Source organism: Petaurus breviceps, unplaced genomic scaffold, assembly GCF_028583685.1.
Source record: "Petaurus breviceps papuanus isolate PSGF00001 unplaced genomic scaffold, PetGlider_PUasm1.0 99, whole genome shotgun sequence".
Taxonomy (NCBI): domain Eukaryota; kingdom Metazoa; phylum Chordata; class Mammalia; order Diprotodontia; family Petauridae; genus Petaurus; species Petaurus breviceps.
In genome coordinates, this window is record NW_027187465.1 from 22,283,476 (window position 1) to 22,299,718 (window position 16,243).

General features: G+C 42.3%; 1 protein-coding gene across 4 annotated transcripts; it reads left to right on the forward strand.

Moving 5' to 3' along the window:
- The first annotated feature begins 882 nt into the window (after positions 1-882).
- MYL2 (myosin light chain 2) lies at positions 883-15,053 on the forward strand. 4 transcript variants are annotated; one of them, XM_069081436.1, is made up of 8 exons: positions 883-1,039; positions 4,584-4,673; positions 6,173-6,248; positions 8,257-8,361; positions 9,249-9,327; positions 11,864-11,912; positions 14,664-14,684; positions 14,994-15,053. In XM_069081436.1, the coding sequence occupies exons 1-8, from the start codon at positions 1,037-1,039 to the stop codon at positions 15,015-15,017; spliced, it is 447 nt and encodes a 148-aa protein (XP_068937537.1). In that variant the 5' UTR covers positions 883-1,036; the 3' UTR covers positions 15,018-15,053. The 4 variants fall into 4 exon arrangements, with proteins under 4 accessions (XP_068937537.1, XP_068937536.1, XP_068937539.1 ...); XM_069081438.1 differs by having other exon boundaries at positions 898-1,039; positions 14,664-14,729; positions 14,957-15,053; XM_069081435.1 differs by having other exon boundaries at positions 14,664-15,053.
- Positions 15,054-16,243: the final 1,190 nt, after the last annotated feature.

The following is a 16,243-nucleotide window of genomic DNA, read 5'->3' on the forward strand; positions in this document are numbered from 1 at the left end:
AGTTACTACTACTACTACTGCTACAGAAATGTTAGCACATAGTATGGTGCCTGGCACATAGTAGGCACTATAAAATGTTAGTTGTTACTGCTACTACTATTACAACCATTACTGTTACAGAAATGTCAGGACTTAGTATGGTGCCTGGCACATAGTAAGTGCTACACGTTAGTTGTTGTTGATATTATTTTTATTACTACTACCTCCCAGGGTTGTTATGAGGATCACATGAGATAATAATTATAAAGTTATTATTAGCACAGTGCTTGGCACATAGTAACCACCATGTAAATGTTAGCTATTATTATCATCCCCATATTACAGATGAGGAAAATGAGGCTGAAAGTTAAATGACTTGCCCAGGGTGGCACGCTAGTCTATACCTAAAGTAGGATTTGAACTCAGGTCTTCCTGACTCCAGGCCCCTCTATCCACTCTGCCACCTTGCTCCTTTCTATAAAGGAGGAGACAGGAAAGTGTCTTGCCCAGGGTCACCGGCTAGTCCCTGCCAGAGCCCCGTGGAGAACTCGGGTTTCCTCAACCCTGTTCCCATCCTTCCTTTCCCTATGGGCAGTGTCTCTACCATGGGAATTCTCCCACAGGTACAGGTTGACCCTCCCATTGGGGTATCTGAAATTTCGGGCTTCTAGACACCCTGACCCCCCCTCTTGTAGGACCTGTTGGGCACATGTGTCCCCTGGCTGAGTCCTGCAGAATGCAGGCTCTGTCAGCATCTTCCCCGCCCCGGACACAACTGGTGGGACTCTGTAACCTTGAAAGCCTTTGGGTCTCACATATCACCCAGTGATAGGAGTTGTTATTCCAGAACAAGAGTCAACAGAATAGAATGGAGATGGGCGGGGGGGGGGGAGCTTAGGTGGGGCCTTTCTTACCTATTACTGCCAAAAGTGGTCATGAGGTTATTTTTAACCCTAGGCGGGAAGTATTTATTGTTTCAGAGCTGGATGGGGAGGGAGGGGCAGCAGTGGGGATCCCATCTGTCAGACACAAGGAGGACTTCTTGGCCAGCTCCACCATGGTGAGTAGGGACTGGGTCTGACTGGGAAGAGAGTTAAGGGAAGGGATCCTAAAATGGGCCCCTTCCTCAAATGAGAGTCTGTGACTCTTTGGGGAATTTGGGGAAACAGGATCGAAGATTTGCAGCTAGGAGGTACCCTGACCTTAATTCAACTACTCCCCACTCCCTCATCTTACAGATGAGGAAACCAAGGCTCAGAGAGATGACTTGCCTTTGGATCTTGGGATTATATATTCAGGAAGGGACCTCAGAGGCCATCTGGCCCAACCCCTTCATTTCATAGATGAGGAAGCGGAGGAAATCTAGGACAGGGTACACTAACTGGGCTCCACAAACTCATTTTCTTTTACTATTTTGACAACTGTATTTCAGTATAACTGGTTTTCTTTGTAACCCTATGTACTTTATTGTATGTGCTCTAAGAAGGGGTCCAGAGACTTCCCCAGATCACCAAAGCAGTACAGGACACAAAAATGGTTATGAACTTTATCTTGAGCTGGAAGGGGTCTCAGAGGTCATGTAGTCCAATCTCTCTATTTCATAGATGGGAAAACCAAGGCCCAGAGAGGACATAAGGTCATAGATCTACGAGCTTGAAGGGACCTCAGAAGCCAGTTGCAGAAATACCCCATTTTACAGAGGAGGAGACTGAGGCTGTAGAAAAGTGAAGAAGCTTGCGCAAAGTCACCAAGGTTGGGATAGTCAGAGGTGGATTCTGAAGCCAGTCCTCAGACGTCTCTGAGGTCAGAGTCAGGGCAGCTTCCACTACGCCATCTGGTCTCCCCTACTCCCCACCCCAAACCCCACCACTCCCAGACCATTTTTTAAAACCCTGGGTCCACCTAGTTCAACTGCCATTTTACAGCTGGGGAAACTGAGACTCAGAAAGGTGACTTGTCCAAAGGTCACACAGTTAATAAGGGGCAGAGCTAGGATTGACTCCCAGAACGGCACGCTTCCAAGTCCACAGTCTTTCCATTTGGACACAGTTTACAGTACTCAGGCTACACAAGGTTCGATTCATTGCTTCTCATGATGGAACCCCAGTCAATATACTGACGGGCCACAAATAATGCAGGCTCCCAGGGAACAGAAGAAGAAAAACCAAATGAGAAAGAGCTGGGTTTTTTTATGGGTTGTCGACTGACCTCTCTCGAAATCAATAACTCCTAAGGCTTGCAAAATGGGATTGAGTGCTTTTAAGGATCAAATTGTAATTCTTTTTTCTTGTTTGGGTACCTAGAGGAAAATATATATATACATATACACACATGTACATATATACACATAGATACATATATAAAACATGTATATATGCATATACATACATATATTTATATAGAAAATTACATTTAGTAGAAATATATTATATATACTATATTTATACAAAATTTTTATGTAATTGTATATACATATATATGTGTGGATACATACATGAGGAGGTGCATATACACACGTGTGTATGTACACATACGTGTAGATACTCCTTTTGAAGGGTAAATTTAAAAGGTTTTCTCTTGGTCCTTTTCTTAAGCTTCTTCCAAAGTAGGCAGCACCAGACCATGCAAATTTGTGTCCTGGAGTTGTTCATCAGTGGAATGAATTTGGTGGTAGCAAATTCTGGAATCTAGGAAAAATTGACTGGACTCAGAGCTGGAAGGAACCTTAGAGGTCATCTAGGGCACCTCATCCTTACCAGCATTCCCACACCTGCATTTTACAAAGGAGGATGCAGAGAGTTTTGCTTGAGGTCAACAAGCTTTCAATGTCAGGGTTTGGATTGAAACCCTGGTTTCTTTCATCAGTCCTGCCCCTTATTCGGAGGCTCAGAGATTTGGCAATGGAAGTCCGACCAGATGTCATTGAGACCCCCTGTCTCTGTACCAAAGATAAAACTGGGGCTCAGGGAAGGGACTTGCCCAAGGCCACACAACCAGCCAATGTCAAAGCCCAGTCTTCCTGCCTCCATTCCCCTCTTTACTGACACCATGAATTTGTTCGTTTGCCTGAATTGGGGTTCCTTGGCTATTTGGATCAAAGGAAGGAGGTGGTGAGGGAGAGAGAGAAAGAGAGAGAGAGACAGAGATAGACAAACAGACAAAGAGAGACAGAGACAAGAGAGGTGAGGGAGAAACAGAGGGAGAGGGGGAGAGAGAAAGAGATAGGGAGAGAAACAGAGACAGAGAGACAGAGAGACAGAGAGAGAGAGAGAACTGGGATTTCCACTCTGAAAACTCCTTTCATCTCACCATATTTTCCAGTTTCACAGACCTGATTGTTTCTCAATCAATGCTCCTTTGATCGTTGACTTACCCATTTGTCAAATGGTTCAGTAGAAGCAGCCGCTGGCCTTCTCCAGGGCAGACTCACAGCTAGCCTCATGTTCCTTCTTCACACACACACACACACACACGCGCCTCATTGGAACCTTACAATCCAAAGAGGCAGATGATTATATTCACAACAGAAAGAGACAGGATTCAAACCCATGTCTCTCTCCAGCATGGCCCATCTCTACTACTGGTTAACACAGTCCTCTGCCCTTCCTCACTTCTAGATCACTTTGTCTGGCTCTTTCCTTCCACCGCACGACTCTCAAACTTGGCTTCTACTTATCTATAGCAGACAGAGCCTGCCCTCTCTCCCACCCCAAAGACATTAGAAGTCCAGGGCAATCTGGAGCTTTGTTCCTGTATTCCATGTGCCCAACACAGTTCTATGCACCAAGTAGGTTCTTAATAAATATTTTTGCTATTAAATTGAATCATGCAGAAGCAGCAAAGTGAGTTAATTCTGCTTAAGGTCTAAGGGAACAGCTAACCTACCTGGAGAGTATTTAAGGACAAAGAGTTAGCCAGTCAATTAACAACAAGCATTTATTAAGCTCTTCCTATATGCCAGGCACTAGTCATTGAGGAGAATCTATGCAATTGTGCATTTATGTAATTGTTGTTGCTGTGACCCCTTTGGGGGTTTTCTTGGCAAAGATCTTGGAGTAGTTTGCCATTTCCTTCTCCAGCTCATTTTACAGATGAGGAAACTGAGGCAGACAGGGTTAAGTGACTTGCCCAGGGTCACACAGCTAGTAAATGTCTGAGACTGGACTCCAGGCTTGGTGCCCTATCCCCTGTACCATCTCAATGCACTAGTTCTGTAATTTCTGTGCATCATTTCTTATATTTGTGTAGTGTATTCACTTTAACAAAGTCCTCTCACATCTATGATCTCATTCCATCTTTACAACATTCATCTCTGCTCTCTACTCACTGTGTGACCTTGGACTTCACCTCTCTGGATTTCTTATAAAATGAGGTTGGACTAGAGACTCGCTAAGTCTCCCTCCAGTCATAAATCTTGCGATGCCTTTGAGGATAAGAAGGGCAGGAAATATTCCTGATTTTCAAATGAGAGATTCACGAAGAGAGAGGGTCAGGCTTCACCCAAGGTCACTCACTTGCTCAGCGGCAGAGCCAGAAAGAGATCTCACTGTCCTGGATTCCAGCCCCCTGCTTTTTTTTTCTAATCTTGGCCATCCTTTTCCTAGGCACCCAAGAAAGCAAAGAAGAGAGCAGAGGGTGCTAACTCCAATGTCTTCTCCATGTTTGAACAGACCCAGATCCAAGAATTCAAGGAGGTAAGTTCCCTTACTTGAAATGAATGCCTTTGGGGCAGCTAGGTGGCGCAGTGAATAGAGCACCGGCCCTGGAGTCAGGAGGACCTGAGTTCAAATCCGACCTCAGACACTTGACACACTTACTAGCTGTATGACTTTGGGCAAGTCACTTAACCCCAACTGCCCTGCAAAAAGCAAAAAAAAAAAAAAATAAATGTCCTAAGTCTTTCCATGGGGCTATTTCTTCTCCATAATTCCTAGAAGCATCGGTGAACATTTTGGTCACGTGAATTTAAAGCCCTTCACCAGCTGATTCAAATCTATCTTTTGCTACTGATGACATATTACTCCCTCTCATTGATTTTCCCTGTATGTGATGTTGCATCCCCCTCATCTCCTACCTCTGTACCTTAGCACAAGTCTGAAAAGTCTTCCACCTCATTTCTGTCTCTTAGAACCACTAGATTCCTTCAAGGTTCCCTCGGTGGTTAGCAATTCTCTCTCTCTCTAAAAGAAAAATATTTTGTATTCATTTGTATTGATCTGGTTTATATGCTGTTTCTTTTCAATTGACCCTCCAGTAGAATATAAAATGCTCAAAGGCAAAAACTGTTTCTGGCTCTATCCCCAGCACCAGCACAGTTATAGGGAAATCCTGCTGGGGAAAGCCCCTCTATCAGTACAGTCAACATCTGCTCTTGCCTTTGGTGCCATACTTTGGGTCCTAGAGCCAGTATGGTGGGCATTAAACCCAAGCCTTCCTGATTTCAAGGTAAGCTTCCTAATCATTACATCACACAAGAAAAAGAAAAAAAAATTCAGCAAAACAAACCAACACGTTGGGGAAAATTTAACATCCTATGCTGTGTTTCACAGCCACAGGTGCAACCATGTCTCATTGCTGTGTTATTCTCCCTTACATTCACGTTGTTGGGCCATGGTTCATATTATCTTACTGACTCTGTTTCCTTCTCTTTGCATCAGTCCATATAAATCTTCCCATGCTTCTCTGAACTCATCCCTTTCAGCTCATCACTGTCTCATTGCATTCGTGTACCACAATTTGTCTAGCCATTTCCCAATCGATGTACATCTACTTTGTTTCCATTTCTTTGCTACCACAAAAAGTGCTGCTATAAATATTTTGGTGTAAATGAAGCCATTTTTTAATCACTGAATTTCTTGTCACCCGGCTATCTTAAACTCCATCCTTGTCAAAGGCAGGTGCTTTGGGGGAGGAATGTCCTGGTTAAACTCCAGAAAGAATACTACTTCCTACATGGACTTCTCCCTCACTCTGCCTCAACCTCAAGATTGGGGAATCAACTCTTCAGCATTCTGTGGAAACAAGATATTTGGGAAGGGGGTTCACAAAGAAGAACTAAAAATACTATCACAGATCCCTCTATTCCTCTCTTGATACACCCTTTGGTTCTTAATGCATTTAATTACACTAACTCTTTCCCAGCTTCGCTTAGGCTTCTGATGGACCACCTCTGTTCTCTACCCTGCTTCAACAGGCATTTACCATCATGGACCAGAACCGGGATGGCTTCATTGACAAAGCAGATCTAAGGGATACATTTGCTGCCCTTGGTAGGTTTTTAGTTGAGTCTGATTGCTACTTTCTTTGGGTGAATGAGTACCAGGCATGATAGGGTGGTGATGAAGAAAAATTACTTTTATTTTAAAGTTTTATTGATGATGACGTTTGCTTTTATACCCTGGAGCAGAACTGTCTCTTGTCACAAAGAAAAATGATTAAGCAGGAGGAACTTTGGCTGGCAGGATATGCAACATTCTACTATACCCATAACCTACTCCCCACCCCCATCTATTGAGAGATGGAAAAAGTATTTCCCTGTGGGGGGAGGGAGGTAAAAACAACAATAAAAAGAGTAAAGCTTGTGTATGTTTAGAATTTGATGATCTATAATAAAGCATTTAACATAGGCTATATATTAGGTCATGGAAATAGTGTCAAAAGGAGCTCTTGAACCTGGTCTTTGCTAAGAAAGGTTTTTGGGGTTTTTTTTTCCTGTTGTATGATACTCACGTCTAGGTGGTGCCATAATAGATAGAGTACTGGGCTTGGAATCAGGAAGACTCATCTTCATGAGTTCAATTTTGGCCTCTGACATTTACTAGCTGTATGACTTTGGACAAATCCTTTTACCCTATTTGCCTCAGTTTCCTCATCTGTAAAATGAGCTGGAGAAGGAAATGGCAAACCCCTCCAGTATCTCTGCCAAGAAAACCTCAAATGGGGTCATGAAGAATCAGACCTGACTTAAAAATGATTGAATAACAAATGATATTCACTCTGTGACTTTATCTCCTTTGAACTCCAGTTCGCTAGTCTATAAATTAACCATAATAATGTGATTGGGTATAATTTAAAACTTTATAATGGATAGAATTGTCTCAAGGTGAAAGGTGCTGCTATGCTAAAGTAATGATCTCCCCATCGCCAGAGGTCCTCCAGAAGAAGATGGGACCCTATCATCATAGACTCAGAACTTAGAGGGACCTTATAGCTGTTCACTGAGTTCTACCCCCTTATTTTCATAAATGAGTTAACTGAGTTCAGAAAAGTAAAGTGATTGGCCCAAGGTCACCCAGACATTAATTGGCAGAGCCAAGATTTGACCTGGGTCCTCTGATTCGTATCTTGAGCCCTTTGCATAGGGCTACAGTGCCTGTCATTTGTGTGGGGGGGGTATTGTAAGAGGGGGTTCCTGTTCAGGTAGGAGTTTAACCACATGATCTCAGAGGTCCCTTATTTATCCCTGAGATTCTGTAAGTCTGGGTCTAGGGTGTCTCTGTTCTGAATAAGACTTTATGAGTCTTCCCCATAATGGTTTGATTTTCATCAGAATCTTAAGGAGATAAACTCCAGAGACTGAGAAGGACAGGATTCTAAGATGTTTAAACAAGGAGGGACTTTAGAACATAGAATGTCCAGGTGAGGAGGAGCCTTAGAACAGGGGATGTCAGGACTGGGAGGGGTTTTAGAACAGGGGATGTCAGAGCTGGAAGGGGCCTTAGAACAAGGAATGTCAGAGCTGGAAGGGGCCTTAGAACAAGGAATGTCAGGATTGGGAGGGGCCTTAGAATAGGGAACATCAGGGCTAAGAGAAGCCTTAGAACAGAGAATGCAGAGCTAAGAGAGGTCTTAGAACAAGGAATGTCAGAACTGAGAGAAGTTTTAGAACAGGAAATGTTAGAGCTAGGAGAAGCCTTAGAACAGGGAATGTCAGGGCTAAGAAAGGCCTTAAAACAGGAAATGTCATAATTAGAAGGAATCCTTAGAACATAGGAACATCAGATCTCAGAAGAATCTTAGAACATAGGCTATCAGAGTTGGAAGGTCCTTAGACCACACAGCACCAAAGCTGGGAGGAGATCCAAGAGTCTCTCATTTCATGGAGAGAAAGCTGAGATCCAGAGCAGTAAAGGGGTCTTGCCCATGGTCATACTCTTGACAGAGATAGATGTGAGAGCCAGGTTTGGTGACTCCCCAGTCCAGCTCTCTGGCCTCTGGGCTACTGCATCCTCACACTTCTTCCCCATTATGGATCCCACTGTTTGGTTTGCATCCCAGGTCGTGTGAATGTGAAAAATGAAGAAATTGATGAAATGATAAAGGAGGCTCCAGGACCAATCAACTTCACCGTCTTCCTGACCATGTTTGGGGAAAAACTCAAGGGTGAGTATCCTGGCATCAGGGAAGGGCGGGCCTGCAGCACCCATGGGTGTGTCTGAGAGAAGAGGCCTATGCAGATGGTGTGGGAGATGAAGAGCAATTGCCCAGGGACTGGGAAGCTCGAAGAATGTGTGCCAATCAGAAGAGAGATGTCAGGACACTGAGAGATCACTGAAAAACTCTGATATTCCCAGCAAGAATTGATCTTTGGGCTTTACTTCATGTCCCCAGGCAGTTTTCCTTTTAAAATCAGCAAGTAGAGCATTCCCAGGGGAGGCCCTTGGGTACAGAGAGCCTGCTTTGTTTCAAATCTTTGCTCAAATTGGAAACTGGAGACTGGTGCCCAGGGAAAATACCATGAAATGGGCCCAGACCAAGTAACTCAAAAGGTGCCTTGAAAATCATCTTTTGTTAAAAAATAAATTCAGTTGGGGGTGAGGAGAAAACTTGGAGATCTTTGGAACATAAAGAGTCCTGAGATGGAGGCTGGAACACCAGATATTTCTGAGGAAGTCACTCCTGAGAATGCTGAAAGATAAGGCCAGGCCTGAAAAACTCACCTAGAGTATGGTAGCTGGTGAGAGGAGGAGGGAGGAAAAGGAGGAAGGAGCAGAGGACGTGTGTTACTCCTATTTTAATGAATTATTCTTGCTAACAAGGTGCTAAGCCTAGTGGTTTTCATGGATTGTAGGGTTTTACATGCTGCCCACCCTCTGTAAGCCTTGGTCACCCTGTCCTAGATATGTAGATATGGCTCTATCTTTGTAGACCTCTTCCATATAAGGTAGCTTGTGACCTACATACTCCCAACAACTCCTGCTCTTAGGGATACTGTTTATTGTTTCTCACATTTATTCATGACCCATGGGGCTCTCTGCCTTCCATTTCAGGTGCTGACCCAGAAGAAACTATTCTCAATGCCTTCAAAGTGTTTGATCCAGAAGGCAAAGGAGTGCTGAAGTCTGACTAGTAAGTGGGGAATAAATTCTGATTTTCCCCAAGTATTCCAATCTTAGTAGCCATCCACCAACATAATTATCCAAATACACCAACAAGAACCTTTTCAAAGCTTAAATACAAAAACTGGAAACTTCCATTTTAAATAGTTCAGGAAAAAAGTGTATATGATCAAATTCATGCTTATAGCTTTCTTTTGTTGACTCATCTTGGTGTGAAGATGACCATAGTTAGCAAAGATTTTGCTCTCTGAGCTCAAGTTCAGCCATGTCCTACATATCTTGAAAGATATCCATCCCAGGGATGGATTATTGGTCTATTGTCCAAAGACCATTATAACTAAATCTGGAGGGTTTAATCACTAAATTTTTTGCTATAATCTTAGCTCAGTTATAGATGAATTGTAATATCAGAGGGAAGAGTGATGAGTTTGGAATCACAGTATCTGAATCTGAAGTGCCAGGATTAAGCTGAATTATATGGATTAGACTAGACATTAAAATGGGGGTTTTTGCCTGTCCTATGACACTCCTTGTATGAATTTCAGTCTTGCTAGTTTATAAAATGGGTATAGGAATGTGCATATAATGAAAAAATTTCTACTTATTAGAATTGTCCTAAGGTGAAAGGGTCCATTCATTTCTAGATCTCTGTGGCTCATACCTTGTATGACCTTGGGAAAGGTCCTTGTCCTTCAGTCTCCTCCTTTGTAACATGAGGGGGTCTGACTGATTGACCCTCAAATCTCCTTCTAAGCTCTAAATGTATAGATCTATGAACCTTTGATATTCACTGAAAAGAAAGTTTGCACAAAAATCCTTAAGATATTGAGCTACATAAACCAGAGATTAAAATTTCTCCTATTTATTTCCATGCCTACTGTCAGAACATTTTTCCATCTGAATCTTTGTTGCTGTACTGTGTAAGTGGTGGGCAACTGGTACTCCATTTTTCTGCTTTCTCTCCCTAAGGAATAGGGACAGTCTTATAACCTTCCCAGGCTTTGTCTATCTCCTGTGGGTGGAGTGTGGTGAGGAGTGGGGTTTAGGGTATGATCTTTAGTCACTACCTTCTCTTCCTTTTTTTCTTAATGAAGATTTAATCTGTCATACTTTGTTACAACAATTAGCTCATTTTTTATTCTAGTAGCAATATAATGGCCCCTCAGATCAACAGTCTACTGTTTTATGGAGTTTATGGTAGACAAAATGTTATTAGTATAATGGCAATAGCTTAGAGCCCCCAGTTAGGAAAAATTCCTAACATTCAGGTCAAGGTTTGGCTCCCTACTCTAATTTCTATTTACATTTACCTTTAGCTAAACTCTAGTAAGTAGATGATTCAGTGAATAGAGTACCAGGCCTGGAGTTATGAAGACTCATCTGCCCAAGTTCAAATCTGGCTTCAGACACTAGCTGTGTGACTCTGAGCAGCTGACTTAACCCTGTGCCTCAGTTTCTTCATCTGTAAAATGAGTTGGAGAAGGAAATAGCAAACCACTCCAGCATTTTTTTTTACCAAGAAAACCCCAAATGAGGTCACAAAGAATTAGACATGACTGAAACAAATGAACAACAACAAAAACTCTAGCGAACCCCCTGGGTCTCTTTATGCTTGAAAGGAAAATTAGGATACAAGAAACATTTAGATAAAAGAAATGAGCGAATATATTACATAGTTTGTTATGGACAAGCATGGGGAGGGGCACTTGGAGGAAAAAACACATCCTTTTTTTAACTTCCTTCAGTCCTTGAAAAAGTGAATACAATTGGTAACTTCAGCCCAAGTCTTCTGCTCTTAGATGTCTGCCAGAGGCTTATTGGGGTCCTCCTTTTCACTTTCTCCTTGCTCCCAGTTCTCCCCTTCTTAGCCCAATAAGTCTTGGCCAGAGATGCTTCCCCCAACTACTGTATGTAGCTGCTCAGTTTTTTAAGTTCCCAGTCAAGGGGAGACCCTTGTCTTGCCTACTCTGTTTCTCTTTATGAATTTTTAGGCATGACTCAAGTCCATATTCTGCTTCAAAGACCATGGTAGCCCTAAATAGTTCTAAGGGCTGAGAGGAGAAAGCCTCTCAATCATGAATCCCAGGATGTCAGTTAGCTCTCAAATCTCTATTACATGAATATTTTCTATTGATGATGATGTTGTCAGTATATTTCTGTTTTGGTTTTTTCTTTATGCCTCCATGTGCCCGTCCCCCACCCTGCCATGGTTCTTTGTAGTTTTCATATTCCTTTGGCGAAATAGCATCCCATTCCTGTCATGGAGGCAGTTTAGCCTAGTGAATACAGAGGCTAGTCTCTGAATCAGAAAGACCTGGGTTCAGATCTAGCTATATATGATGGCCAAGTGACCTCAGCACATCCCTTTCAGTGCCGTAGGCACTTCTCTAAGACTATAGATTATAGGTGACTTGTTGATCTTCAGTGGTGGAAGGAATTCAAAATCCATATTCCACAATTTTTTCAGTCATTCCCCAACTCCCTTTGGTGGGTCCTTCCTAACTTCTTGCTTCTGGAATCACAAGGTTGCTTTTCTCTCTTTACAGTATCCGGGAAATGCTCACCACCCAAGCAGAGAGATTTTCTAAAGAGGAGGTAAGAGTTGTGCTCATCAAACTCCCAAGTCCATAAACTTGGCTCCCTCGCTGGAGGGAAAAACAAGACCCACAACCTCACCATGCCCAACAGGCATCAAGGTAAACTCCTCGTGGGCAGGTGCTAGAGTGGTTTTTGGCATTATATCTCAGGTACCTAGCACTGAGCCTGGTACATAATAGGTGCTTAATAAATGTTGATTAGATTTGAAATGAATAGTGGTGAAATCTTTGTATGTGGAGCTCAGGAAACCTGAGTTCAAATCCCGCCTCAGACACTTAACTAGCTGTACCACCTTGAGCAAATCATATTTGCTACCTCAGTTTCCTCCTCCGTAAAATTGGGATAATTGCAACTGTAGCACTCACTTCACAGCATTGTTGTGAGATAATGTAGATAGAGAGTCATATAAATTTCAATTATTATTATTAATGATCAAAACCCTCCAACACAGGTGGCCCTCAGCTATTCACTCTGTCTTGCAGGGACAGAAAAATAGCTTCAGAAGGGCCTTCTGAGACCTGCCGAAACTGTCACTTTCCTGTTGGACCGATGTTAGCATTGATATGCTCAATGATCTTCCATTTTAAAAAAAAATAGCACTCAGTCTCCCAGGACAGAGTCTAGAAAGTGCTATACTTTACATATTGATTAGCTAGGATTCTGCTGTCCTTTTTTGCTAAGAACTCAAGCGATGATAAAGAACAGTCGTGAGTTCCATTCTTCTCTGCGCTTGCTGTGATTGAATACAAACTACATTATCGTTTGTTACTTAATCCCCTATTTCTCAGTCTTTCTGAAACAGGATTCCTTTTGATATCTATCTGAAGTCCACAGACATTTTCCATGCCTCCTAGGTTCATAGTCATAGGGTCATAGATTCAGAGTTGGGGGCCAGGTAGCCCAACCCTCTTATTTTACAGATGGGGAAACTGAGAAGTCACTTAACCAAGGACACACAGATAATAAGCATCAGATTTGAATCCAGGTTCTTGGACTTTAGAGTCAGTGGTCTTTCCACTGGACCACAGTGATTTTAATTCAACTCAACATAGGTTTATTAAACATCTGATATGTCACAGGAAGCATGCAGGCCCTGATACAGAGACAAGATGAAAAATAGTCCCTGCCTTCAAGGAGATTACATTCTAGTGGGGGATACACTATGAAAACAGATAAGTAAATAAAGGATAATCTAAGGCAAGAGATAACATCAGCACCTACAAAAATGTGAAAAGATCGGGAAAATTCCCCATAGACTGTAGAAACTGAATTGGATTGGAGGAAAGAATTATAAGAGGTGAGGGTGAAGGACAAATGCAATCCATGTTGGGGGGGGGGTGCATGTGTTCAAGGAACAACCGATACGTGAGTTTGCTGGAAAATCAGCTTTGAGTATAGAGACTGAATCTAGAGTCCCATCCCCCTTGTGTTCCCCAGCTAGGCCTCATGATATCTCCAACTCCCTCCTCCTTCCTCCTTCTGTCCCTTATGAAGCAGTTGCTAGATCTTTGTGTTGGTCAGCAATGGAATTTCAAGGAACCATAGACAAAGTCTCAAGTTCAGTCCTTACAATCTGTGTGTCAATTCTCAGTCTGTCATGAGTTTACTGACAGCATACAACCTGATTTTATGGACATACTTCACTCATAGGAGAAGGGTCCTGTGATGTGCTGGTAAATTTTTAACAAATAACTCTCTGGGGGAAAAATATATGCACACACACTTTTAAGTTTAGTATGCATTAGTAACATTTTTCCATCACTTTCTGAAGTCTAGATAATCAACAAACCAATAAATCAATCCCTGAGTTGTAGCGTTTGCCAATTTCCAAGGTTTAAATGCTCAGACTGAAAAGTTAATAGTGGGCTCTCACAAGACTGGTAACATCCAGCTCCAGCTCCACCCTGGGTGCACTCCCCTTCACTACCATCCTGAAGCCTCACTGCATCTTGATTTTGACTGTGCATCTTAAGGACTGAAACTGAGGCAGCTTCTTCTTGGCAGACAACCGACCAATTTGAGAGGATGTGCAGCTGTTAGGTTCTGTGCAGTTTTACACTCTGGTAGATCCAGAGAACTCTCACCAGCATCCTTCTCATTGGGTAAGCAGATCTCAGGTACCTCAGTGTACACTAATCACAAGTAGGTCAGAGAAGGCTAAACACAGAGGCAAGGATGATATTCATGGTTCAATCAATCAACCAGGTGTTACTCTAGGTTGAGGATACAAAGCCAAAAATTAAACCACCTCTGCTCTCAAGAAGCTTACATTCTATGAGTGGAAACAATAGGTACACATGTAAATAAACACAAGATATATAAACACAAGATAACTTTGGAATAAGAAGTTATGGGATACACTAGATCTGACCTTGGATGAAAGCTAGAAATTCTAATAGGAGCAAGTGAGCAAGTTCCCCAAGTCTGTGCAGGAGTTTGGAAACAGGAGATGCAATACTATATATGAGCAGCAGAAAGCAAACTAGTTTGGCTGAAATGTAGAATGAGTGAAGGAGGGTAATGTCCGGTAATCCTGGAAAAGTAAGCTGTGGCTACATTAAGAAGAGCTTTAAAAGTCAAAGAAAATTGTGCTTTGTTCTGGAGGCAGTAGGGATCGTGTTGGTTTTGTGGGATATTTACTAGTTGCTTTTCCTTTCCTTAGGGGTCTGATCTAATTGACCTTCCTCAGTCATGGCCCCCATCCCTTCAGGATCTCTCATCCTTGTGTTTTGATGTGTTTGGTTACAGATTGACCAGATGTTTGCAGCCTTCCCTCCAGATGTGACTGGAAACCTAGATTACAAGAATCTTGTGCATATCATTACACATGGAGAAGAAAAAGATTAGGGGTGGAGGCTTTTCTCCTGTTCCTTCATCCTTTCTGTGGCCATTAAGTGCCCCCACCCACCCACTTGCTCTGGTCCTCAGTATGCAGCCTGCATCCCTAATCTTACTCCCATTTATTAGCTGTGCTCCTGCCTTCTCCCATCATTCTATGACACACACCCCCCCTCAGCCCCTCCACCCTGCCCCTCTCCCTCCATATCCCACCCTTGCTTTTGGATCCTGACTCTAGGTTTCCTTTTACAAAATGAGATATAATCATGTCTCAATAAATTGAAGGTTTCTCTGACTGTCATGACCCCTTTCTACTAGAGATCATCTTCAATGCTTCTCTCAGTAAGATATTGAAACGAGCTATTTGTTTTCTGTTTTATGGTTCTTTCATTTACATTGTTGTCATCATCATTGTTTTTTTTTTCTGGTTCTGCTTATTTTGCTCAGCATCTTTTCATATCAGTCTTCCCATGATTCTCTATATTCATCATAGTCACCATTTATTGAATAGCAATGCTATTTGGGTACCACCACTTCTTTAGCCATTCCCCAACTGATGGGCACCTATACTGTCCCCAGTCCTTTGACATCATAGAAAGTGCTGCTATGAGCATGTTGGCATACACGGTCCTTTCTGCTATTAACATCCTTGAGGTGTGTGAAGGGGATGCCTTTTAAATGAGCCATTCCACAGTCAATTTTGTTGTTGTTACGACATTTCAGTTTTGTCTTATGCTCTGTGACCCTATTTGGGGTTTTCTTGGCAAAGATCCTGGAGTGGTTTGCCATTTCCTTCTCCAGTTCATTTTACAGATGAGGAAACTGAGGCAAACAATGTCTTGCTCAGGGTCACAGAGCTAATAAATATCTGAGGCCAGATTTGAACTCAGGTCTTCCTGAATCCAGGTCCAAAGCTCTAATTCACTGCACCACCTAGCTGCCCCAGTCATATAGAGACGGCTCATTAATCCAAATTAATTTAATTGAAGCAATTTAGGATTGGTACACAAAACAAAAATTTTAGACTCACTTAGTAGCTACTAATAAATGTCCCCAACTAGTTGGAAGATTAGAATAAACATGAAAACAACTGACACATAGCACTTTAAGGTTTACAAAGCATTTCACTTAAATTAGTAAAATAATAGTTGGTGTCTACATAGTGCATTAAGGTTTGCAAAGGGTTTCCCCTTATTATTATTATTAATAGCTCACATTTAGATAGTGAGGAGGAGAAATTTGCTTACATTATTAGCAATAGATTTTTAATGATTATTCATAGTAATAGTTACAAAGTGACTAGATAGCCAACTTCATAGCCATGAAGACTAAGTACAAGTTCACTCTGACACATATTAGCTGGTAATCCTGGGAAGAGAATTTAGTTTCTCACAGCCTCAGGACACACATCCCTGAGCAAGAGATGAGCTTCATGGCAGGAAGAGTTTCCTTTATTTCCCTGCAGCAATGAAATTTGAGGAGGAAGAGGA